Genomic DNA, 25,379 nt, shown 5'->3' with positions numbered 1-25,379 from the left:
AAATAATCGTCGATCCTGGCATTTCCACCACTATGTTTGGCGCTTTTGGCGTTTAGCGAGTTGTCTTTTTCATCTCTCCTTTGTTTTTTTCTCGTCTTCCGCTCGTCACTTTCATCTACTTCTTCTATCTTCGTCGTATTCTTATCAGCGGGCTCACTTACCCTTTTTATTTTTCTGTTCGTCCATCGCTCATGTCGACACGAGGCTCGACGATGTCTCTTTTCTTCCATCATCCATACCACAAGTTGAAGGCATCTGTATCTGCTTTCCCACCTTTCCTTCTCTGTACTCCACTTCTTCTCTTCTTGGCTGCCTCTGCTTATCCTTCTTCCTTTTCTCCTTCTTCTTCCCTAGCCCCTTTCCTTGCTTGCTCTGTCTCTGTCGGCTTATCTATTGACGTGGCAGGCCGTTCCACTAGCGCCTTAGATCGTTGTATACAGCTGGATATACAAAGTCCTTTTCTTCCTTGTCGTCCTCGTTTCCCTTTTCGGCTTTCCAGGCTGTTAAATTGGCCACGTGACCTCGCGTCTTCCAAGGTTCCATGCCAAGCGTCGGCGTCGGCGTCGGCGCGTCGACCGGAAATCGCCCGCCCGCGGCAAAAAAAAAAAGACCCCGCCTTTACGTCTTGCTGCTGTAGTTAGTTGCTATATATTATTAGTGTTATATCATAGCGGGCAGCGTTGAGTCAGCCATCGCTACTGAGTCCGTGCTGCCCGGTATATAAATCCATTCGCCAGGACGGGGTCGACAATTGAATAGGGATATCATTATGGCAGAGCAGGTTGAGAAGAGCTTCGCAAACATGGACCTGAAGGACAGAGGCCGGTCGACGGTCGCTCTCCACGCCGATGACACTATGAACAATGTGACAGATGTGTCCCCTCCAATCCATCTGTCGACCACCTTTAGATACACCGAGAACCCAGACGAGTTAGTTCCCGAGTCTGAAGCTCACGTAGGTACTTCCAAGTTAACTGCGGCTTTCAGTATGATAATATTTCTAAAACGCATCGCAGGGCGAGCATGAAGGGACAAATAGCTTCGTCTACTCCCGCTGTGGTGCCCCAAGCAGCACCCGCTTTGAGACCATTCTCTCACAGCTCGTCAACGGCCACTGCCTATCTTATTCGTCCGGTCTCTCGGCTCTCCATGCTGCACTCGTCTTCTTCAACCCTCGCCATGTCTCCGTCGGACAGGGATATCATGGAAGCCATGGCGTCATGGGCATTCTATCTCGTCTCACAGGCATGAAAAAGATAGATCTTGATTGTCCTGCCGAGCAGCTGGAGAAGGGCGATGTAATCCTCCTTGAGACACCATTGAATCCTCATGGAACTTCCTTCTGCATAGAAAGCTATGCCAAAAAGGCTCATTCCCGAGGAGCATACGTTCTGGTTGATAGCACCTTTGGACCCCCCGGTCTCCAGGATCCGTTTAAATGGGGTGCGGATATGATCATGCACTCAGGAACTAAGTACCTCGGAGGCCACAGTGACATGCTCTGTGGTGTCTTGGTCACCCAGCGAAAGGACTGGTATTCATCTCTTGCCAATGACCGACAATACATCGGAAGTGTCATGGGCAATCTGGAGTCGTGGCTTGGTACCCGAAGTCTGAGAACATTAGAGATCCGTGTACAGCGTCTGAGCCAGAATGCCACTAACCTCGTGGCTTGGCTTGACGCAGCCCTTCACAAGGGCAAACCGGGGGCTCCCGAGACAACTGCCACTGTCACAGATGAGGAAGCCAGTCTTGTCCAGAAGACGGTGGCCAAAGTCAACCATTCTAGTTTGCAGAGAGAGGATATGGAGTGGCTATCAAAACAGATGCCTAATGGGTATGGGCCTGTTTTCTCCATAATGATGAAGGAAGAAAGGATTGCGCGTGCCTTACCATCCAAGCTGCACTTTTTCCATCATGCTACCAGTCTCGGCGGTGTAGAGTCACTCATCGAATGGCGTGCCATGAGCGACGCGTCCGTTGAGAGGGAGCTGCTCAGAGTTAGCGTTGGATTGGAGAATTGGCAAGATTTGAAGGATGATATCGTTTCTGGACTGAAGAGTTTTGTTTGAGACAAGCTATGGGCTCATTTAACGGTGCTAATGGTGGTCAAATTGACAGCTGAATATAATAATAACACATCCTCGAGAACTTAAATGCCCATTTGATAGTGCGCTGTAATTGGTCAATTTTAATAAAACCTTGTTAGTCATCCTATCGCGGCTTTCGCATAAAAGCGCCGAAGAAATACGAAGGCTGGAGATAAATTCGTTATAGCAACAGCCATAAAAGGGAGGATAAAAGCAGGCAAATATTAATTAAAACTGACGAGCAGCAGGCTGACATTCGTTATCTTAGCCATGGCCACTGCTGATATTCCAACTTCCTTTACAGGAACATTTCAGCTCCACTACTTTGCGAGTGCTTCTTCGTACACAAAGAAGAACACAGAGACCTTCCCCGCACCCTACCCGTTGTGCCGGCTATATGATCTCCTCGAATCGCGATATCCAGGAATGAAGGAGAAGATCTTGTCTAGCTGTGCTGTTAGCGTTCGCCTTCAGTACGTGGATGGGGAAGAGCTTGCCGTTGAGACTGCAAAAGACAAAACGAGGATGATCGAGTGCAATGACGAGGTTGCCATTATCCCCCCCGTCAGCTCTGGATAGACAAAGTCTTGAAGTGACGAAACCATGGATAGAGAGCGATTCTTCCGATACTACATTGACTTGATTTCACGACTTAGGACTTTACGACCTATACAAAGAGACTTTTTTTTCTTTTTTTCATCACATATAACTACTTCCAACTTTGTTACATCTTCACTCTTGACACCAAGATGACAGATTAGACCTACTCCGGACCGGCCTGGCACACCTTTGGCGCAACGTCTGGCTGCCATTTTGCTCTGTCCTTGCAGTATATCTCAACTGAGGCCGGCCAGTCCTTGTTGCCTTCCAACGATGCCGTGCGGAGGATGAGCTTGTCGTCGCCCAACACAGTCTGATGGTGATAGATGTGGGTGGAGCAGGTGGGGCAGAAGAAGCAGTGCACAGAGTTGCCTTGCTAGTCAATATCAAGTTGGGCTACCAGATATAAAGGGGCCAGCAATCACACCTGAATCACCCTTGTAGGTGTATTTAGTTAAGTCACCCTTCTTTATCTCGAGGTCGGCCTTGGGAATGACTTGGTTGAGAGTGAAGTCACTACCATTGATACGCTTGCAAGCATCGCAATGGCTAGGTCTGTTAGTCTACGATACTTTGCAAGGCCAATATAAGACGATGACGATGGCGAGACCACACCAGAGGATATGAGACTTGTCTCCGAGCTTGGCTGTATATTCAACAGCACCGCAGTGGCATTTTCCCTGGATGGCAGACATGGCTATGTACAGTACAAGGCGTCTCCAAAATAAAATAGATCACGATTCTGGTACTACTCAGAAGACGGACGGAAGTGCGGCAGGCTCATGATCCTTTATATGCTCCTGCGACTTCCCCCGCGCTCCCCCAGTTGCGCCTCTTTTAACTCGCTGCATCTTATTAATCTATTTGACGTCGAAGCTCTCACCATGTATGACGTCTCATCCCAGCTGTTCCACCAACCGCAGTTGCTGGCCGGCCCAGGAAAGGTTACATAGCCTCTATGCATACCAATGGCCGGGTCTCGCCTAGCTCCTCTGTAGATGTCATAACCCATCCGAGCGTGCCTTCTTACGCCTCGTACTCCGAACTCAAGTATTATCTAGATTGCCTGCCGTGCTCCTTGTGGCCTGAGGCTGAGTGCTTACATAACTAACTAACGCTGACAAGGGGGCAAAAACCGATCTTCGAGATTTCGACCTTGTTCGATTTCCCCTTCGTCTTCCTCTCTTCTTTTCGAGATCAGCTAACTGTCGCAAATGGGTATTGAGACTACGTGATGCTGGAGGAGTTCGTCGCTCAACCCATGGCAGCTCTTGTCCGGCTTTTTCGCTCTGTCTCTCTGTGGTGACAACCACCCTGTTGTGGACTTGCAACCAGAGCAAATCTGACCACCCTCGCCAGTTGTTGACAATTGTTACTGTGCCAACTGACCATTATCGCCCCTATTATTATGCTGCACAGAATGCGCCGTCATGTCCTTCGCTACTACTAATCGATCCGGGGAGAAGCCCTCCTCGCTAGCCTGTCTGGCATGCCGAAGGAAGCATCTCAAATGCGACGGTGTGATGCCAATATGTGGACGGTGCCGCAAAGGCCAGCTTGGATGCCACTACACCCCGTCTCGTCGAGGATATAAACCTGGTTCTAGAAACCAGTATGCAGTATCATATACTCCTGTGCCACTGTTGACCCCCTCTTCCGAATATACCGCCCCGGCCACCTTACAGTTGACGCCGCAACTATCGACCTTCTCTTTCGTCAGCACACCTCTTCCAGGCACCGTTTCGACGGCGGAGGATTTCTCTTCAGACCAGAGCAGCTCAGTTCCCACCTGGCAGACGACAGATCATCATAGCAATAACACCCATAGCAGCAGCAACGGCAATAACAGCAACCATAACGGTCTCTATAACCAGACCCCAATATGTGTGGATAAACCCGTTGCGGCTGCAGCGGCTGCTCCGGGGCTGGCGGGAGGAAGCCAGTATGGCGTCACGGACTTACAAGGGGACTCGTACCTCATCGATTTCTACTATGCGTACTTTCACGACTCTCATCCTATACTACCGCCCGCGCACTTCTTGCCTCGCCTGTATCCCCTTCCCACCTGCCTGGAAGCTACGCTCAAGTTCATCGGCGCACATTTTGTTTCCGGCGTATCCCCGGATGCATACAGGCCGGCTGTCGACACGTCGATTGCGAAAAGTGAGGTATCTTGCTATAAAGTCCAGTCTCTGCTGCTACTTTCCATCACCTTGCATGGGCGCAATGAGCGAGCAGAGGGAGTCAAAGCCTTCACAGAGGCAGCAGGTCTAGCAATGAAGTTGGGGATGAACATGAGAACATTTGCCCCCAGCGTTGTAGGCGAAGATGCTGTCCTGTGTGAAAACATAAGACGGACGTGGTGGGAGGTGTATATGATTGATGCGATGTTTTCCGGGTTCGACCAGACCCCTTGCCAGATTTCAAGCAGTGTCATCATGGATGTCCCCCTCCCTTGTGATGACCTCAGCTATTCAGCCGGCATATACCTGACTGAATCGCCCACCGCCGCTCAATTCTATGACAGAATCTTCGAGGACGAAGACGGAAGCAGCGAGTACTCGTCCTATTGCCATGCAATCGAGGCGTCGAGAGTACTGAAACGTACTCTCGACCTCACCTATGCTCCAGAGGACCCTGAATATGACCAGATAGAGTCTATAGATGCAAGTATTGGCAGCTGGTTCCATCACCTCCCCCCTTCGAGGCGCGATATTCTTGCAGTAGACGACCAAGTGGACCAAGTCATGTTCCGTGCCTTCATGATAATCCACTGCGCATCGATATACTTGCATACTCCCCAGTCCAACCTTTTGTCCACCCCTGTAGCCATGTCTAGTATTCCCTGTGCCAGACGTTGGATACGGTTGCTCAGAACGAACCCTTCCTCCAACCTAACCCATGCCATTAAGTCGATCAAGGCTGCCAATGGCCTGGCAAACCTTGCAGCCTTGAGGTCACCGAGCATAAAGCATTCGCCTTTTTTCATTTGCGGCATGGTGCTGAGTGCACTTGTGCAGCTCTGCGCATGCTCTATTCGCGCGTCGGATACGCTGGAACCTCGCCGGGATCGTATTGCACTGCTTATAGGGGAACTCAAGGCCCTGGGTCCGACATGGTCGATATCCAGACTGGTAATGCGGCACATAAAGATGGTTGCAAGGGAGGTGCTTGATATTGGCGTCCGACCACCGTCTTATTCGACTGTCGAAGACGCCGGTCCTGACATTGCTACCATTGTCAATAATGATATATGGCTAGGTGATATCCCTGTTGAGTAGGCTTCAACTTCAGCCTCATTTCAAACATGAACCAACGCAGCTTTGCCTGTTTTGTTTGTTTTCTGACTGGAAAGCCTGGGCCTCCTCCTTTATATATTCCAACATATAAAGAAAAATATATCCCGCTACCCTCTCTCCTCGCTCATTTATTTAATTAATGCCTGCAGGGCGCACAGGTATCCCTTGTTTTTTTTTTTTTTTTTTTTTTTTTTTTTTTTTTTTTTTTTTTTTTTTTTTTTCCTTCTTTTTCCTTTCTTTTTTTTCCCCCCGTTTTCTCCTCCCATGTCTTTTTCTTGGTTGCAGGATTTGCCGTCGCCGAGATGGTCAGCGGGATATAACGAACCGACACTGTCTCGCCTTTCTTGACAACGCATATCCCGCGGGTTCTTGCATAGTCACTGTGCTTACCATTGGCCTTCGGCCTTCGTCGGTGACCATCAAACCAGACGGCGAACGCTACAAGCCCGTCGCAAGAGAAGCCAAGAGGAGTATATTCATATATTCCTTCCCAATCTATCACCATGTTCGCCTGATTTGAGCAGAGCTCTTCCAAACTTTCGGGGTTTTCTGGCGGGTAAAAAACTTTCGGACAATAACTATTTCATTCTCAACTGATACCACTTTTCCTGGGGTCCGATCCACGTTTGTGCACGGAGTTGAGGTTTTCGGTCCTCTATCATGTCTCATATTCATTCGACTCCTGTTCTGGGGTGCACCGGGTGACGGCGAGGTGTTCAAAGGAGTCATCGGGGATAAGGTGATGGTGCACTTGGTAGCATCTGTCCATTTCCATCCTACCAATATTCAATAATATTTCACGTATGCAAACTATACAGGAGAGATCTTCCTATACTTTTGTATGCGATAATAGTCCAAAGATATAATATATTATTATTACGTTGATAAATGTAGCCCATAGCTATCAGCCATTATTCGTATCCTTCGTATCTGGACTGTTTGATCTTTGGTTCTTTTTAGTCCATATCCAGTCATTAAAGAGGTCTCCTCCCAGTCTTTAGTACATCAGGTTAAACTACAAGCAACCACCAGAACACGGCACCAACATAGCAGGATAGCCACAATCACTCAAGTCTTCTTCATGTACAGGACAATCCATCCCAGGATCCGATACACTGCAGTGATAGAAATGAGGATTCCTGCCCACTGTGCCTGCTTGTCGGTGGCATATCCGAACGAGTTCAGAATACCCTTTCCTGAAATCTGGCACTGAGACGCAAGCTCACTGGCATACATGCACTGACACGACTTGCCGCAGTCGAAGACACGGCCAGAAAACTCGTTCACCATCATCCCTTGGAATACATACGTCTGATGGCCGGGATCCGTTAGCGAGCTGTGCTATATTTTCTTCTTTCCTCCCCTGCCTCCTCGGTACCGTTTTCTTTGTTCGCGGGATGAAAGGAGCAGAAGCAAATAGTTACATACCTGGTAGTCTATATAATGGAAGACGTATCTCCAAAACACGTTCAGGATTGCTGGGGCGACCATAAAGCCGCCAACGCTCATCCAGATACCGTTTGTGAAGGCCGTGAGGGCCAAAGCAACCACAAAATTAGGGAATAGAGACGCTATCATGACGACAAGGGACTCGGCAGCAAGCAGGTCGAGGAAGAGCCACATAACCAGCGTGAAGAAGGTGTCGGCACCTGAGCGGAAGTTCACAAGCCAGTATGCTACAACAGAGAATATTATCGTGATCATGACTGCGATGGGGTCAGCGGCGGCACGGTATATATATCTTTCCAGGGGTGGAAGCTGAAGTCATACATAAAAATGGCATTCCGATGAGGAAATTGGATATCACGAACGAAGTTGCGCCATAGAGACCATTGGCTCGCTCTTTTATGAACGTTGCGCGGTCTTCAAGGAACGAAGGCACATATGCAACCGCCATGAATGACATGAAAGCGGAGCAAAAGAACTGCACGGAGATCGTTAGCACAGACGAGCTACTCCTTCGTTGTAATGTTCTAGAATGATACCCACCAGAGCATTGATGTATGGCTGAATATTTTCCTGGCCGGTCCCAAGTCGCAGCCAGACTGTACCCTCCATGATAGCCAGGCCAAGATACATTGCAACTCGAATGCCGTATGCAACAACGTCACGGCAGCCCTTGATAAAAGATCGATGCAGCAACGTGATGATGGTCGATACAATGTTAACATGTTGCAACTGGTCGGCCGAAAGGGTGATGTTCTCTTCTTTCTCGGACAGGGTAGTCAGCCTAGATATCTCGAGATGCACATTTGAAGATTCTTCTGAATCTTCCCACCCCTGATGTATTTTGGCCAATTGAGCTTCAGCCTCGTCGGTATCGGTTGCAAAATCAGTGCTGACAAGATCCAGCACAAACTCTGCCGGGTTTATCTGAACGGGCATCGGGTGTCCTGTTTTGTCAAGGTATGCCTTCATGTCCTTCCCGGGCCCAAAGTAACAAGTCTTTCCTGCAGACAAAATGAGAAGCTTATCGAATGATTCAAACATTGAGGTGGACGGCTGATGAATGCTCGCAATTACGATGAGCTATTCGTTTTCAATATCAGTATATGCATACTTGAGGGCGCATTGGGATACGTGAAGGTCAGGTGCGGGCTCACATTGTTCTTCCTGGCCAGGGCCTTCACAAACGACATCACCTCATAACTGGCAGTGGAATCTAAGCCGCTGGTAGGCTCGTCTAAGAAGATGATCTTAGGGCAGGTAATCAATTGAGCGGCCACACTGACACGGCGTTTCTGGCCGCCGCTGATTCCCTTGCGAATTGGGGTACCGATCAAGGTCTTAGCCTGATTCTGGATACCGAATGAGTTGAGAAGGTATTTGATACGCTGGATTCGATCCTTCTTTGGGATGGATCTATTTTTTTTACCCAGCATTAGCAATGCATTGAATTCATACATGCGCAAACGATACACGAACCTGGAGAGCGACAGCTGGGCCGCGAAGTACAGCGTTTCCTCCACTGTCAATGACCCGATAAGCACATCCTCCTGCTCCACATAGGAGCTCAAATGCCTAAACGTCTCTTTCGATGCTGTCCGGCCATTGACGAGAACCTCACCATTAACCCCATCACGCAGACTATTGGCTCGACCGGCGAGTACATTCAATAGAGTCGTTTTCCCGCTTCCTGACGGGCCCATGAGCACCATCAGTTCACCTACAGCAAAGCACTCACCAAGTTAGCCAGTCAACTCTCCAATTTCTCAAGTCAGGTTAACCGTGGCAGGCCAGTCACCTTTATTTACATAACCGGTAGCATCGCGAAGAATAGCTTTGGGCTGTTTTGTTTCTCTATCCTTAACATTGACAGTGACGCCTTTCCAGGAAAAATGCTCGACCGTCTCATTCATAAGAAAGGGGTGTTCGTCCCCATTGGCCTCCAGGTCCAAACCCATCGTGAAGGCCCGGAGTATACGGAGTAGTGTAACTAAAAGTTACTCAGCGGAAGAGGGCTACTTGCGATAGGAACACTCAATTGAATTCAAACACCAGTACAACTCATCAAGAGAAAGGCATACTGATCGAAATAATATACGCTGAGAGAAAGAGACAGTCGACAAACGACGGGCAAAAGTCCAAGGGCGGGAGAAGGCTGGAAGGCCCTGCAGGCCTCTAGGGGTTATACTTATTTTAAGGGCGGAATGCTCCGTACATGGGTGCATGCGAGAGAACGTCCCGTCATCAAGGTGCAGTTGAGAGCTGCAGCGTTAGCGTTGGTCGAAGGCATCAAAATGGAGCAAGGCGGCCGGCAATTTCCACCGGGATACTACAGTTAAACCCGTCTCTCCCTCCTTTTTCGCTTTCTCTCGCATATCGTACACCTCTAAACAAGCGCCAGGGTAGGCTCTCAAGGCCTGTTATTGGATCTTGATAGCGAGCTCATCCTGCAAGTCAACGAGTGTGCATCATTGCCATGCGGTGGAAGAGGGAAGAACTTGCCCTTCGAGAATCCTCCCCTTCAGCCGTCAGCTTCGTCAACTTTTCCCTCTCTTCGGCTGGCTTCCAGGTGGTACCATCTGTCTGCCTTTCTGCATGTCTCCAGAGAGGCGACGGCCAGCTGACTTGATTTGATATGCGGTGAGTTTTGGTCGGCCCCCCTGGATAGCTCGAAAATTGTCGGGATCTAATCCATGGGAATATCCCCTTCGAGTTAGGTGCGGGCCTCTGGACCGTCCTCCCGCCCGAAGCACGGTGGCCAGCGCAAGACAGAACACGAAGTTGGGCCCAGGATATGCTCCATACTCTGGGCCAAAGCGGACGAGGTTCCCCATGGTGCTCTTGTTTGCATATGGTGCGGATGGAGACGCTGCGGAGTGAGAAGAATATAGCAGGGTTCCCTGGCCAGGTCGATGCCTATCATCCCTGAGAAGGGGAAATCAGACCTGCATGCCCAGATCATTACGACGCCAAAATAAGGGCAGTCCAGAGAATGCAGTCCATTGTCCAATGAAAAGGCCAACGGCAGTTTTCTTGGGCATTTTGGGCCTGCTCCGGAATATTTCGTTATCAGATCTCTTCAGTTTCCCGTACCTAGGCCGGCCAGGGAAACGGGGAGAGCCTTCACGGCCTGTCTAACCAAAGGAATTATAAGTGCGGCCTCGTCCGGTGAGTTAAAATATATCGAGTGCTCGGATGTGTATTCCGTCTCTTGTTTCTAAACATGTGGGCTAGTTAACTCGGTGTCACGTACTCCGTGCGACAACTGGCTTGTACCCATACCTACGGAGGACTGAATTTTGAGATCGCTTCCATTATTAGCACAGCGATTGATGATCTACCAAATGGTACTCCGTAATATGCGACTAATTTATAAAAATACAATGGAGTCCCCTCCCCGTATCTCTTTTTACGCCTATGATATCATACACGCTTCCAACATGCACACGGATTCTCTAATATACAGGGTGTTTGCCTAAAACTTATGATCGTGGTATAGGAGGATCTAAAGCTCAAATAGCATAGTGCAGATGAACCTTGCGAGAAAACTAGAACGTCTCCAGACAAGTTCGTCTAACTGGTATAACCAGGTCAACTTTGGCCACCTCGGCGTAGTTGTAAATGATAAGTTTGTAACGAGTCCTCTGTCATTGGACTGGGAGTCTTTACCATTGGGTCCTCTCCCTTATTGCCCTTCGGAAAGGCGATCACATTGCGAACGCTTGGAGTGCCTCGCATGACGGCGATCAGTCTGTCGAAGCCAAGTGCAATGCCTGCATGGGGAGGACAGCCTGCCCTGAGGCATTCTAGTAGATGAGAAAAGCTCTGGAGGCGGGAAGGCGGAACTTTTAAGATGTCCCGGAGAACGAACTCTTGGACTGCCGCTGAGTGGATTCTACGACTTCCACCGCCAAGCTCGACGCCATTCACGACTAAATCATAATGATCAGCGATAGCCTTGGTCGGATCTGTTAATAGAAGGGCAGCATCCTCTGCTGTCCGAGGTGCGGTGAAGGGATGATGAGTTGAAGCTATCCCAGCGGTACCGCCTTGGCCTGGCTCTGTCTCGACCGAGGGGGAGAAGAGAGGGAAGCCGGTAACCCAGTGAAAATTGAATCCGACCGGAGGACTGAGGAATCCCTTTTCAACCATATACTGGTGGACGGCTAAACGTAGCTCACCAGCTTTGGTTGAACCTCCGCTAATAGGCTCATCTTTCCGACACTGGAAAAATATCAAGTCACCATGTTCTGATTTAAACAGCGTTTCCAGATCCCATGCACCTTCAAACCCAGCGGCAGACAAACCACCCATTGGCTTCGAGGAATCAATGACAAAGGTTCCTGGAGCTCCATCGGGGTTTTCTAAGAAAGGTTTGGCCTCTGGAGTGTTCATGAAGCTTCTCAGGACTCTCATAGTTTCTTCGGGATGGCCGTTTCCTTTGACTATGAAGGCTTCGACAACAGGGGAGTTTAAAGAACTGATCTTGCCTATGAAATCTGCAGGTAGATACTGCTCAACTCGGTGAAGTTTCATGTCAAAACGGGTATCTGGCTTGTCGCTACCATAGGAAGCCATAGCTTCGTAATACGACATGCGAGGGAATGGTTCTGGCCCAAGAGGTTCAGGCATAACGGAGGCCCATAGCTTCTTGACTAAAGCTTCAGTGGTAGTAATAACATCTTCAGCCGTGGCAAACGACATCTCCATATCGAGCTAGACAATTGCGTGAGTTAACTTTTATTGAAGGATAATTAACAAAACCGCACTCACTTGTGTAAACTCCGGCTGCCTATCAGCACGCAGGTCCTCGTCTCGGAAGCATCGAGCAAATTGGTAGTATCGAGGGATGCCGCTCGCCATGAGCATCTGCTTGTACTGCTGCGGACTTTGCGGCAGTGCGTATGCTAGCCCCTGATTCCGTGTAGGAACCAAAAACTCCCGAGCACCCTCAGGGGTAGACTTGAACAAGATTGGAGTCTCGATCTCCAAGAATGGTGGCTCACATTCTTCCAGGGCTCGACGCAACGCTGCATTTGCCTTTGCCCTAAATGCCAATGACTGTCGAAGAGAAGGGTCATTGCGGATCTGCAAATGCCTTTTACTTGGTGGAAACACTGTGTCAGGAGTTATAATGATGTCCCTTGGGAACTCGTTTAAACATTGCACATCTTGCAGCTCAACCTCCACGTCGTCAAGCTCACTCTTGTCACCTGATTCACGAAACTGAGACTGGCTTTCCTTTGATTTCACAATTCCGCTAACGACAACGGCGCTATTCGGCTCAATTGATTTCAAAGCGTCGAGAGAGTGCGGGTTTGATACCACAATCTGGACACTTTGGGATAAGGTAGGGTCGCTCAACCGGACAAATGTCATATTCTTGCCAATTTTCTTCCGTTTGCCAATATACCCGTGAATCGTGACTGGCCGCCCATTGTTCTGCTCTTTGTATAAATCTCTAAACGTGGTAGAGGCGGGTGGGAAATCAACTATAAGTATTAATGTCAGCATACATTCTTAGCACAGGAATCGCCATCTTCACACTGATGGAGAGACAGATTCTCACTCGACTTAGAGTATTGGCCTAGAAGCTTCGCAGTTTCGTTCGTTTTCTCGGTGGAATAAAACCGGCTAGCTCCCTGGAGAGTGCATTTCAGGTGTGACGGTCGTAGAGCTCCGCGGCCTCGAAAGTAATTTGATATCTCGATGAAGCTCCGCCGGCGGGCAAGCACCCTCCCCAATTGCGACGGACAAGCTGCAGAACGCAGTACTGGCACCATCGTCGCCTTCTAGAGGGCCAATCAGTCGATTATACCCAAAGACAAAAAAGCAATTGCTGGAGCGAGGCCAGCTACTCCCTGGAGAAAAAAAAAACGGTCATCTTGTCAACACGAAAAACGTGACGGGGCTGTTTCACGGTCACGTGCTCAGGCCGAATCGGGTCGCACTAACAAAAACCTTTTAAACCGAATTTCTAGCCTCGCTTTTTGATTTCCTTCTCTCTTTTCCTTCTTCATCCTTCCAAGTTTTATTCATGTGAGTATTTTGAGTCCATGCAAAGTCCATCTAGCTTGAGATGTGTTGTTATTCATTGTACTAACTCTGTATTTTTCTTTTCTTCTGTAGATGATGAAAGCCTAGCGTGTGAAATATGATTCAGCTCGCTCCCCTTCGACATGAAAACTCTCCCTCTCCGGAGGGCTCAAGTGGTTTCCATGGAAAAGGCCCGGAGAGAGAATGATATCGGCGTTCGGCACACCCACCTTGTTACTTCACGGACGCGATTAAGGTTTCTCTGATCAAAATATTACTTGGGAAGGCTTTTTGTCTCGCTTGATAGCTCATGAGGCGCGGAGTGTGGATGGCCTAGTTGTACGCCCGAGACCCCTAATCCCCACGCTAAGGAAGCGCTTGAACGCCCTGGACATCAGGATCTGGATGATTTTTGCTGTCGTGGTGGGGGTGGGAGTTTTCGGCGCAACAGGTATGATCAATTAACCCAATGGCCGGGCTGTTGATGTGTTGGCAGCATGTTACTCTGGCTGAACCGGAGTGATATTCAGGCCGCTTATGCCGTAGACTCGCGGGAAAACGACCGCGAGAAGCCATACACCAGGTGCAAGGGATCATCATATCTGCATGAGCATGATGTACCCCCCATCCCTCTCGGCCAGTCTCACTTCATAGAATTCCCACCGTCACCCTCCCTGTATCGACGCCATCCCCCAGTACCAACATATCATTATTAGCATACTCTGCGCGGCGCTTCGACTACCTCTCCGTACTCCGTATAATATTACACAATCCCGTCGCTCCTGTATTACCCCCGATCCCCCCTGTCGGAACGCCAGGAACCCACCGCTCCCCGCCCTCTCTTCCAAACACACCATGTATCATCGATATTTAATATACTTATAGGAATAGACAACGAATAAGAAGGAACCCCTGCTCCCCTTGCAACCCTGCTGGAGAGACTATTGTTTGATATACTGCATAACACTTCGCATAATGCCCCCAAGGAAGAGCGCCATGTACTATTTCCTTTTTTCCACGTGACAACGCTCGAGTGGGCCCCCTTTTTCTACGCCGCCCCCGCACGGACCTTGTCTTTAGTAACTGCTGATATCAAAAACAGACGGAAGAAAAGAAGCAAAAACAACGGCGAGGGACAGCTCGGCTTCTGGGGATGATGGGGAGCGAAAGGGAGGAATGGTGTGCACAGGGACCATGACCAGAAGTACAGGGAGTTCCAGCCCTGATTAAGAGGCAGAGGGTTGTGTTTCAATATAATACGAAAACAACCTGACAGCGAGTCCGAGCGTCCAATCACCGCGGCCGTCTATCTCAGAGAGAGAGTGTGTGTGTGAGAGAGACAGTGCGGATTTCACTCTGTACCTCACCAGCCAAGCGATCGATCAGCGGCCTGGCGACCAAGGAGGATCCTCCATGCAAGATATTCATGTTAGCGAGGCGCTAGTGCTGAGGATTGGGAAGACGTCTGATGATAAACACATGGCTGCACGACCTTCTGTCGAGGTCAACTTGCCGCGGCGTGACAAGCAACTCTGGCGGAGCTGGAGCAAGCTTGGGAATGAGATACTGCGTAGCTTTGAACGTGGAGCATATGCTTTACGCTGATGGGCGAGAACACTCTATAAAGCAACGCATTTCCGGGCAAGGCAGCTCCGTCTAGATGCACCCAGGCGTCTCCTGTACCAGGAACTGAGCTTCGTATTGTATTATTCATCGACCTCCTCCACCACCCATGACCATGTCCGGCAGGTCGGAGATGCCTCCAGCCGAGGCGCTTGGCTTTGCCGGGTTGTTTGTATGACATCCAGAGGTGTGGCGGCTCTCGAACCGCCATTGCCCGTTAAGCGTGCGTTTCTCGTCTCAAAAATCACAACTGGGCTCCGTACGTACAATCTCAGCATCTGCACAGCTGCTGCATCCGCCTTTACCAGTGACGGCGCATATCTCCAGAAGTTAAATGGCATGTGGCTCATTTGGCTGCTCGAATATGCAATTATTTTGCCTACTATAGGCGCTTGGTAGCCTTGGAAGCCCTTCTGTCGCCATCCCGTTCTGTTTTGTCCTTCTTTCTGGCATGATTAAAATCTTCAATGTGGTCCCTTTCGACAGACCTACACAGCATCCGACTGAGGCTTTTCCTACGGCATCTTTCAACCTCCTCAGACATGCTTGTTGCTCCTCCAGAGGTTATTGCTAGTTGGCCAAAACCAAATTATGTCAATCCTGAACATCAAGGCCCTCATTTGACGATTATCGTCCTCAGTAGCTTTGCCATCTCGTCTGCTGTGGTGGCATTACGAACATACGTCCGAGTTAAAATCAAGAAGAATGCCGGTTGGGATGACTGGCTCATGCTGAGCACGCTGGTATGACGCAAGAGACGCATGTCCATCTGCATATTGGGAGTATATCTCGGTACTGACATTCTCCTTGTCAATGGAAAGCCTCTTTTAGCTGGAATCACAGTTTCCAATATTATTGGCGTCTATCACGGATGGGGTAAGGTTCCTGCGTTATCTTGGCCTACGTTCAATCATCTGAATTGCCGCTAATCAGTAACGTCCAGGTTATCATATCTGGGATAATAAACCCGAGTGGGGAGTAACGTGCCGTCTGGTATGCACCAAGAACTTTCCATTTCCGTTCTCAATGAAGAGTGTTGCTAACGGGTGTCATGTATAGACCAGCTGGTGTTCTCAGGTCATGTCTGTGATAGTTGCCACAATGGTCAAGTCCTCTATTTTGGTTTCGTACCTGCGGTTCTTTTCTAGAACTGCCACAACGCTTAGGCAGGGTACCTGGATTATGCTTCACATTGTAGTGGCATGGGGTCTTGGTATTTTTCCCTTGCTAATTGACTATCAGAAGCAATAGCTTACGGTTTATCTCTTTCTCCAGCAACTGCACTACCCCTCCTGTTCGTTTGCAGGCAAGCTGTCTTCTCAACAGAGATAACGAGTATCATCATTAGTGTCTTCTGACCTTTGAATTACCAGGCCCTTATCAGATTACTGGAACGACCCGACACGGCGGAATTGTATCAATAACGGCGCACGCATCATCAGTGGTTCGATCCCTCATGTTCTCACTGACATTATTATATGGATGCTCCCGATCCCAACGCTATTTAAAATGCACCTGCCGGGACGAGAGAAGGTGGTGCTTATCATCCTCATGAGTTTTGGACTTGTGTGCGTGTGGCCTGTGTCCCTCTTAAAAACTTTCACTAACATCCCTATTCAACAGTGCTTGTGCAGCGTCTGTAGTGCGGCTTGCGTATACATATGTGATACTTTACGTATCGTATGATTCTACCTGTAAGCCCATACCGTTGCCTTACTCTGATTTGTCTTCCTATACGATGGGTGGATGTACTGATGATACGTGGACACATTGATAGGGGTTGGATATAATCTTTGGATTTGGAACGACCTGGAGGTCAACTTAGCCGTCATATGTGCTTCCTTTCCTATGATCCGTCCCCTAGCCAGAATGTACCTGCCGAATTGGGGGTCCGATATATTTACGACATCTGCAGACAGTTTGCCTATGGAAGCTCAGCCATCGGGCCAGAAGAAGATGAATCTTGTGCTCCCTGAATGGAAACACGACGAGGAAAGCGTGTCAAATGAAAAGTCTGCTAATATTGCACCCATCAGTGGGCTGGATGAGAAAACCGAGCTTAAGGTCCCGGAGCAAGCAGTACATTCGACAAAACAGAAGCTTTGATATAAGTGCGAGGAAATTCATCCCCAATACGATCCAGTACCACATGGGTATCCGGGTTGCCCACGCATATACACGTATATATGCATTCCGGTGATATCAACCATTGTGAACCAGTGTCAACAAAAAGACCTACGAGCAAACCGCCCCCGGATATCTCCCCCGCCGGGTAACCGTGGTGCGATGGCCCCCAACCCTGCGTATAGATCTTGCGTCCTTTAGACGATTGGATATACACAAAACGGCTAGGGATGACAAACAAATAGCAGTCTTGTGTCTTCTCGGGTATCAGAAAGACGAGGTCGGGATCTAGCATATGCAAGAGGCCCATTCCCAGCCGCACGGGAACTTCTCATCCGAGATCAGGTTATATGACGCACCTGTCTGCGTGCTGTAGTTAACGTTGTACTCGCAGCGGTTGAACCCAGCACCAGGAAGCGTCGGAACCCGCTGAACGAGCACCAGGAGCGGTCTTCTTCAGTCAATTGTACATGCCTTAACTACTAGACCTGAATTTTAGGAGCTCAAAAAATTTGTATTCGGTCTACCTTGGCCCATTTAGCCAAATATCTAAGTAACTACTATGTAGTTCTACTGACAGGACTCGCGCTTGAGTAGCCGACTATAAGGTTAGCTGTTACCCAGCTAGTTAAAGGGTGATAAGTTAACTAATACCGAGCCACAACTGTATCCCCGACTTGTCCCACCACCACCTGCATAGGCTATGTTGGATATGCAAGGCCGATGATATCAACAACCTCACAGAATCGCCAGCTTGCATGAAGGATTAATAGGCTCTCTCGGAAGGAATTGCCTACTCGGGCTGGGCATCTCGGATGCCAAACGGCTGACTCGCCTTAACGAGATGCGGGCGCTAGCCCGCCAGAATACGACACAAGATCGATCCGTTGATGGAACTTCGTCTCGAGCTCTCGTAACCACTTACAAATACAAGAGCCTGCGGAGTACACGCCTCATTATCACCGTATGGCGGACAGTCAATTGCCCCGCTTCATACAAGCTGAACGGAGTTAAGATGTGACTATATATATCAGCATCTCACTGCTCCCCCCCAAGGCATCCTCTACAAACATCAAGATCTACAGCCACGGAAAGGAATTACCTGTTAAAGCCTGTTTTTGTGTCTCGAATATATATATATATATATATATATATATATATATATATATACCTCCCAGTTACCATCAAAAATGTCTTCTGCAAACGACAAAGCTATCCAGCTGCGGAATCTGCATATTCCAGGGAAGCCCCTCGTCTTCGCCAATGTTTACGATGCTTCTTCCGCCCGCATAGTGGCAGCCAACCCTTCTTCCACCGCCCTAGCAACTGCGAGCTACGCGGTAGCTGCTGTCCATGGAGTAAGCGATGACGATCTTGACCTTGAGACCAACCTCGCATCGGCTCGTCGAATCGCCTCTGTCGCAGCCGAATTCAACAAGCCCCTTTCCGTGGACATGCAAGACGGATACGGCTCCCGCCTAGAGGAGTCCATTGAATCAGTCATTGCTGCAGGTGCTTCGGGATGCAACTTGGAAGATAAGGACAATGAGACCGGCAAGCTCTTCCCCCTTGATGTTGCCGTTGACCGTGTCCGCCGTGTCATGGCTGCTGCCGTCAAGGCGGGAGTTCCGAATTTTGTCCTCAATGCTCGCACCGACGCTGTTCTGTTGCACAAAGATCTGGAAGATGCTATTGTGAGAGGCAAGGCTTTCCTCGAGGCTGGTGCTACCACTGTTTTCGTATGGGGTGGCCTGTCCCGTGCCGACGTTGAGAGACTCACGAAGGAGTTTGGTGGAATGCTAAATGTTAGCCTTCTCCCTGATGGACTGACGGTCCAGGAATTGGCCGATATTGGGATTGCAAGAATCAGTGTCGGACCACGGATGTGGAGGTTGGCAATGAACACGGTTGAAGAGCAGTCGAAGAAGCTATTGGATGACTATGCCACTATGCGGGCCAAATAGATAGACGCCTAGTGTCTATCAATATAATAGTGGAATATACATATGTATGAATGCATGGAACGAGAAGATGTAGACCTTCATTTGTATAAATGTCCTAGAATATTCTGATATAGGAAACATGGCCTCCCACCCCAAGCTATTAGCCCCAAAAAAAGAATGTAAAGCGATGGAAGAAGTGAAAGAAGAGAACTAGCTAGCTTTGAATCAACTATATGGGCTGCTAACAAATTTTATACAACCAGTCTTGCATCTTAAGAGCCCAAACCAACGTTTAGAGGGCATATCACTTTTAGACTAGGCCAGAACAATACTCTCTAGTGCCTCTCGCTCACCACTATTATGCACAAGGCTCTTAAATACGCCGTTTTCAATATGCATCAGGTCCTTTGGTGTACCAAACTCAACCGCCTTTCCGGCATCCAAAACCAGAATACGATCGAAATCTGCGATGGTGCTCAGACGATGGGCAATGACCAGTAAGGTCGTTGAGTTACGGCCAAATTCAGACCGGATAGACTGCTGTATAAGCGCATCGGTCTCCATGTCAACTGCAGAAGTAGCCTCGTCAAGAACCATGATCTTCGGCCGGGATACAATGGCTCGTGCCAGGCAAAGCAACTGACGTTGACCTTGAGAAAGGTTGAGGCCACCCTCAGATATACTAGAATTCAAGTTCCTGAAGATATTGATGCTCGTACCGGCCCTGCTAGCTAAGGTACTGGAAGCGCTGGATTCAACGGCAGTGGGAGTGCTTACACCGGATTCGGTGGGTGTTTCTGGAGCCCCAATAGAAGAGATTGACGACATTTGATCGGCTTGAGGGACCAGATAAACACGTTCCAAGGCACTTTGAAGTTCGGAATCAGAATACTCATCGAATGGATCGAGGTTTGAGCGAATGGTTCCAGAGAATAGAACCGGGTCTTGTGGAATAATGGCAAGACGGCTCCGCAGATGTGCAAGTTTAATCTTAGACACATCAACTCCATCTATATGAATAGACCCTTCTCGAGTCTCCAGGAAACGGAAGAGGGCTAACGTCAGGGAAGACTTGCCTGCGCCGGTCCGACCGACTATCCCGACTCGTTGGTTTTTTTCAACCGTGAATGACAGTCCTTTCAAAACAGGAGGGAGCTCCGGAGCATATGCGACAACAAGGTCTGAGACTTCCAATCGTCCCTCCGTTGGCCATGCTGCTGGAGCATCTAGGCCGTCTTGATTCTCGATCTCAAGATCCGAATATTCAAATACTCTCTCCACTGAGTTCATCTCCAACTCAACGTTGGCATATTTTCTCAACATCCAGGTAACTGCGGATGTATATTGAAGAGAAAAACTAAGAGCAAACCCAGCAAGAGATGCGTCAATTGAACTGAGACTTACAATAAAAGCTGCAGTAGCACTGGCAAAGGCTGCTCCAATGACACTCATGCGGAAACCAAGCCAGCGGTTAAACAGCCATAGGTTCCAGTAAGCCTGGGCATGGCGGTCAATCTTAGCATACATGCGTTCGATGTAAGCTTGCCCTTTGCTGAATGCGCGAATTGTCCCTAATCCTATAAGGGCAGAACCGAATTGCTCGAATATCGGACTTTTTGCATTACTCTCAAGACGCTTGATCTCGCGAGCTCCCTGAAGGAATAAGTTGGAATAATAAAAACATAGCAAAAGTAAGATCATGGCGAAGATGATTAGAAAAGGCGAGACGAGTACACCTGCGGCTATAATTCCAATGATTTGTAGAACATTTTGTACCATGCCGGATAAATCAAATGGAAGCTTGGAATCAATCTGATTGAAATCTGAAGTGAACCTGTTGAGGATTCTGCCGAGAGGAACAGTATCGAGCCATCGCAGAGGAGTCCGAAGGATGGTATATGTAAGCTTCCTGAATATGCTCCGTGAAGCCTGAATGCATGAGTATAGGAAAGCTGCGTATCGAAGAGACCCGACCACACATGATAGCACTGACAGTGCTACATATATACCAAGGTAGAACCATAACTTATCAGGGGGCGACTCTTTTGGAGTCAAGATGCGGTTGGTGACATGGAACATGATATCCAATTTTTGCTCTGCTATCTCTTCCACGGACCTGGTCCAAATACTAACCCACCATGACTATAGACCATCATCAGGAATGTAAGCGTTATGACAGAGAAAAGCTATCGCTTGGTAGGTTAACTTACGCGGAGTACTCCCAAGGTTGCAAAAAGGGTGAACAGAAACATCACGATAGTCCAAAATGGTAGCCCTCCTCCGTTTTGCAGATATTTCACGTAGTTGATCAATTTCACGGCGCCAATCTCACGACCTTCCTCCTGCTGGAATTTCCTTGGTGGCTCCTTTATTTGTCTCTGAACACATGTTTGAGTATTAGCGGAGCCGCCTTCAGCAGATTGTTTATGAAGAGCCAGTGACGGCGAGGATTTCTTTGCCTCCTGCTTAGTATCTTCTTCTGCAAGGATCTCACTCAAGGTCCCTGTTCGTCGAAGCTCGACGAGCGTTCCGGCGTATTTTACAGCACCATTTTCGAGGTGGACTGCGTAATCAGCCTGCGGTAAACAGAGTCCGACGTGATGGGTAACGAGAATTCTTGTCCGTCCTTCGGATAGTTCGCCTGTTAAGGCATGGATATGCAGATGTCGTCCTGTGTGGGCATCAAGGGCGCTAAATATATCGTCCATAATAAGTATTCCCGCACGAGAATATAACGCTCGTGCAAATGATATTCTCCATTTTTGGCCACCGCTGAGATTGATACCATTTGCTCCGATATCCGTGAGTTCGCCATCTGGAAGCATTTCAAAGTCCTTCTCTAATGCACAGGCAAATAAGACTTTCTCATATCTTTCTTTATCAAGAGGGAGCCCGAATAATATATTCTCCTTAATGGTTGCATTCTCAATCCATGGAACCTGTGCAACAAATGCAGTAGCAGAGTCAATTATCCAGTTGGCCTTCGTGGCCTTACTGTCAAATCTGTCCTCTAGTGGAGGTGGAACAGGGGCTCGAATAACACCCTCGAGTACGTCAGCTTCGCCCAGGATAGCAGCGAGAAGTAAACTCTTTCCAGAGCCAGTCTTCCCTGATATCACGCTTAGCCCCTTTGATGGGAAGTTGATGTTCAAATCCTGAAGCGTGAACAGTTCGGCCTTGTAATCAAGGTTCTCCGTAGGCCACGCCACGGTGGATTTTTCAAATGAGATATGTTCACTTGGAATTATTGTTGGAATCCTTTCTGATGACTCGAGGTATTTTCCTATACGTTCCGCACTAACAAAGCCTTCTATAAAGTCTGCAACCAATTCTGGCAGAACCGCCAGGGAAAACTCCATGGCTGTGAACACCGAAATAGTGGTAAACGCAATAGAAGGAGACAACGAGCCGTATAAAATGGTATAAACTCCTAAGGATACGGCCGAGAGCATAACAGGGCCAATTATCCAGATAGTGACCAGGAATATTTCACAGATAAATGTTTGCCATTGAGCACTTAGCTCAGCTTCTCTCACAGCGAATATTTTCCGCTCCCATTGGCTCTCCAACGCAGAGAATTTAATCTGACGGATACCCTGGAGGGCTTCTGCAACCACTCCCATTTTACGGTCCCGGTGGTCCATCAGGGTATTTTGTGACGAGTTATATCTCTTGGCTGTGTAAATATTCATAGGAGTTATAATCACTGACACAAGTAGTCCAGCACCAAGAGCTTTCCAGCCAATCAAGCCGCTAAGAAAAATGATTGTAATAGTCAGCTTGACAATGATGAGAATAATGATGCAGTTGTAGGCCGCGAAATCGGCAATTCGGGTGGCGTCAACGGCTATATGGTTGATAGTGGCTTGTCTGGTCTTTCTGTCATCTTCACCATCTTCCTCAAATGGTCCCTGAGGACAGTCCTGTTTGTCTCCTTGCTCAGATTGTCCATTGACCTGCTGTCGGCCTTTGACATCCTTCCGCCTTATTGCCTTCGCAAATATGACCGCGGATAGCTGCTCATATACTGGAATACCCAGCTGGTATTGTGCAACCCAGTACAGCCAAGATTCGACAGTTGAAGAAAGGAGTATAGAGCCTCCGAGAGCAAATACCCAAACCCAGGCATCCAGGGGATGCCACGAAACTGAGTTGCGGCTCTCAAGAGAACGCAGTATTTTCAACAGGCAATACTGAGGCGCAAAGTTAAAAATTGACGTGCAGACAACTAGGAGGGCCTGGCTAATCAAGGAAGAAGCGTATACTCGTACAAGCGTCCTCCAGAGTTTCTCACCAGGCTTTTTTGCCTTGTCAAAAACATCTCGCAAGTTCGTAGACCGGGTTGCATAGTCGAGCGCTGGGAGGTCATCTATTTCTAAAGTCTGGTTCTTGATAGCGAATTTAAGTAAAGGTCCTGCCCAGGAGAAGGAAATGCGGCCGAAGAAGGTGCCAGTAAACTGATGATCCACAGGCTTCCCGTCCAAATACAGCTCAGGTCGGCGAGGCAAAGAGACTGAGGCACAGCAGCTGGAAAGCCCGGCTAATAACTGAACCAGAAGGACGATGCCATGAGGAGAGGAGAGGTATTGCCATCCATCCATCGATTTGATGGACCATAGTTGACCACTCAGAACAAATAAAAGGAAGCAGCAGGAGACAGCCTTATACAGGCCTAATTCATATCTTTTGGCTGAGAAAGGCTCAACACTCAGCGCAGCTGCCTGTATTAAGAGCATCCCCTAATCAAGTTGTATGTCAGAATCGATATTTGGTACTCCAAGTATAGATGTATATAGTTACAGTATATGGTAAATACTGGCTGTCCACTTACCCAAACAGTAAAAATCAGCCATTGCAGAATGATCGGTCGGCTATAGACTCCGTGGCCATCAGTATCCAGTACGGCAATGGCCAGAGATGCAAGGACGCCTGTGAGCGAGGCCAATGCGATCAAGCTTCGCTGGAACCTGTCTGAGAACGCTTCGGAGGATAATTCGGTAGCATGTCCGTCCTCATCTTGGTACAGCTGACATAGAGACTGATACAGGTCATTCTCCTTTTTCAGCTGGTATCGAGCAATGACTGCGCGGATGGCTGGAATTGATGCCACAGCAGTGAGGCAAGATCCGGAAATGCCAATCGCAATCGACAAATTGTGTATTCTGCGTACAGAGTAGTCTGCCATATTTCCTCATTTACAGCCAGAGATACTGTGGACAGGAAAATCTTCCAAGGCCAGATGGTGGACTCCTTCGGCTCGAGTTATGTAGCTGCTTAACGAAGCCCTCCCATTCTCTTCAAAGACGTCAACCACCGCTTCCTTCTGCGAATACGGAGTGAGAATATGATAGGAAAACAAAAAGGATATGGAACTTGTAACTCCCGCAATCGAAGAAAAGGGGAGGAGAGAGGGATGAAGATAGAGATGCAGAGCAGAAACACGAAAGGATATCTCAAAGGCAGTGGAGAGGCGAGTCCGCCGCATATATGTATAAGCCCAGCACAACTCCGGCTCGTAGGGTCCAGAAGCTGGAGGGAAGGATTCCCTATCAGACCAGCACATTCGATAGAACGGCCAGGCAGCTAAAGCATCCTGAGATCTGCCATGAGTCTGAGAATCTTGGTTGGCTGCGGCCCTGGATGGCTTCACAGCTTGCTGCATGCTAGCTCACAGCTCCAAAACCAGCTATCAGGTTATCCATCTTCATCTCTTCCATCTCTGTCTGGTGTGATCCATGTCGATGTGCTGTGAGAGGCGTAGAGGGGCACGAAGGCCTCTCTCGCGATCCTCTTCGTCGGCATGGATGGTGCTGTGACGGACTCGAGAATGCAAGCCAGACGGACCAACGTCCTTTGAGGCCTGGAGAACGGGCTTAGGGTCCGGCCCGTGGCTTGTCTAGTTGGCCAGTTAGTTAATTGCTTATAAAATGTGGTTCTTCCTTGCCGGCCGGAACATTCGTAACTCAGTCTTGTTTGTCGCTATCTATCAAAAAGCAATTATCACGGATCTTCTATCGACCGATTCAATGAGGTGGAGGATCTTGAATCTAGTTTCTGGTGATAGAATGATTGGGCCCTTTTCTAAGGAGTAGCTGGGTAACTCCTAAACGCCGTCTCTATACTCCGTAGTGACAGAACTATCAGTAATAAATTAATTCTTTTTTGCCTGGGGCCAGGGATAGCATCAATGTATGCTGAAAGTGGCATATTGTAATGCC

General features: G+C 48.7%; 10 protein-coding genes across 10 annotated transcripts; 6 read left to right on the top strand and 4 right to left on the bottom strand.

Moving 5' to 3' along the window:
• Window positions 1–189: 189 nt before the first annotated feature.
• ARB_00243 (uncharacterized protein) lies at window positions 190–543 on the bottom strand (the record flags this gene model as incomplete). The annotated part of the gene is made up of 2 exons (XM_003013379.1): window positions 190–390; window positions 451–543. 2 exons carry the CDS (start codon window positions 541–543, stop codon window positions 190–192), a joined length of 294 nt encoding a protein of 97 aa, XP_003013425.1.
• Window positions 544–769: 226 nt separating this feature from the next.
• On the top strand, window positions 770–2,072 carry ARB_00242 (transsulfuration enzyme family protein, putative; the record flags this gene model as incomplete). Its single annotated transcript, XM_003013378.1, has 2 exons — window positions 770–955; window positions 1,017–2,072. The coding sequence occupies 2 exons, from the start codon at window positions 770–772 to the stop codon at window positions 2,070–2,072; spliced, it is 1,242 nt and encodes a 413-aa protein (XP_003013424.1).
• Window positions 2,073–2,360: 288 nt separating this feature from the next.
• Window positions 2,361–2,669, top strand: ARB_00241 (uncharacterized protein; the record flags this gene model as incomplete). The annotated part of the gene is made up of 1 exon (XM_003013377.1): window positions 2,361–2,669. One exon carries the CDS (start codon window positions 2,361–2,363, stop codon window positions 2,667–2,669), a length of 309 nt encoding a protein of 102 aa, XP_003013423.1.
• Window positions 2,670–4,120: 1,451 nt separating this feature from the next.
• Window positions 4,121–5,971, top strand: ARB_00240 (C6 transcription factor, putative; the record flags this gene model as incomplete). Its single annotated transcript, XM_003013376.1, has 1 exon — window positions 4,121–5,971. The coding sequence occupies one exon, from the start codon at window positions 4,121–4,123 to the stop codon at window positions 5,969–5,971; it is 1,851 nt and encodes a 616-aa protein (XP_003013422.1).
• A 1,086-nt stretch (window positions 5,972–7,057) lies between these two features.
• On the bottom strand, window positions 7,058–9,393 carry ARB_00239 (ABC transporter, putative; the record flags this gene model as incomplete). The annotated part of the gene is made up of 6 exons (XM_003013375.1): window positions 7,058–7,330; window positions 7,418–7,695; window positions 7,760–7,913; window positions 7,979–8,491; window positions 8,593–9,155; window positions 9,234–9,393. The coding sequence occupies 6 exons, from the start codon at window positions 9,391–9,393 to the stop codon at window positions 7,058–7,060; spliced, it is 1,941 nt and encodes a 646-aa protein (XP_003013421.1).
• A 1,633-nt stretch (window positions 9,394–11,026) lies between these two features.
• On the bottom strand, window positions 11,027–12,949 carry ARB_00238 (uncharacterized protein; the record flags this gene model as incomplete). Its single annotated transcript, XM_003013374.1, has 2 exons — window positions 11,027–12,151; window positions 12,209–12,949. 2 exons carry the CDS (start codon window positions 12,947–12,949, stop codon window positions 11,027–11,029), a joined length of 1,866 nt encoding a protein of 621 aa, XP_003013420.1.
• Window positions 12,950–15,636: 2,687 nt separating this feature from the next.
• On the top strand, window positions 15,637–15,843 carry ARB_00237 (uncharacterized protein; the record flags this gene model as incomplete). The annotated part of the gene is made up of 1 exon (XM_003013373.1): window positions 15,637–15,843. One exon carries the CDS (start codon window positions 15,637–15,639, stop codon window positions 15,841–15,843), a length of 207 nt encoding a protein of 68 aa, XP_003013419.1.
• Window positions 15,844–16,963: 1,120 nt separating this feature from the next.
• On the top strand, window positions 16,964–17,200 carry ARB_00236 (uncharacterized protein; the record flags this gene model as incomplete). The annotated part of the gene is made up of 1 exon (XM_003013372.1): window positions 16,964–17,200. The coding sequence occupies one exon, from the start codon at window positions 16,964–16,966 to the stop codon at window positions 17,198–17,200; it is 237 nt and encodes a 78-aa protein (XP_003013418.1).
• Window positions 17,201–18,408: 1,208 nt separating this feature from the next.
• Window positions 18,409–19,182, top strand: ARB_00235 (carboxyphosphonoenolpyruvate phosphonomutase-like protein; the record flags this gene model as incomplete). The annotated part of the gene is made up of 1 exon (XM_003013371.1): window positions 18,409–19,182. The coding sequence occupies one exon, from the start codon at window positions 18,409–18,411 to the stop codon at window positions 19,180–19,182; it is 774 nt and encodes a 257-aa protein (XP_003013417.1).
• A 294-nt stretch (window positions 19,183–19,476) lies between these two features.
• Window positions 19,477–24,823, bottom strand: ARB_00234 (ABC bile acid transporter, putative; the record flags this gene model as incomplete). The annotated part of the gene is made up of 4 exons (XM_003013370.1): window positions 19,477–21,303; window positions 21,372–23,882; window positions 23,993–24,255; window positions 24,361–24,823. 4 exons carry the CDS (start codon window positions 24,821–24,823, stop codon window positions 19,477–19,479), a joined length of 5,064 nt encoding a protein of 1,687 aa, XP_003013416.1.
• Window positions 24,824–25,379: the final 556 nt, after the last annotated feature.

The sequence above is a fragment of the Trichophyton benhamiae genome (assembly GCF_000151125.1).
Source record: "Trichophyton benhamiae CBS 112371 chromosome Unknown contig00070.0, whole genome shotgun sequence".
In the NCBI taxonomy this organism is placed as follows: Eukaryota; Fungi; Ascomycota; class Eurotiomycetes; order Onygenales; family Arthrodermataceae; genus Trichophyton; species Trichophyton benhamiae.
The sequence above is the reverse complement of the archived record's forward strand: the minus strand, read 5'-3'. Positions and strand labels throughout refer to the sequence as shown.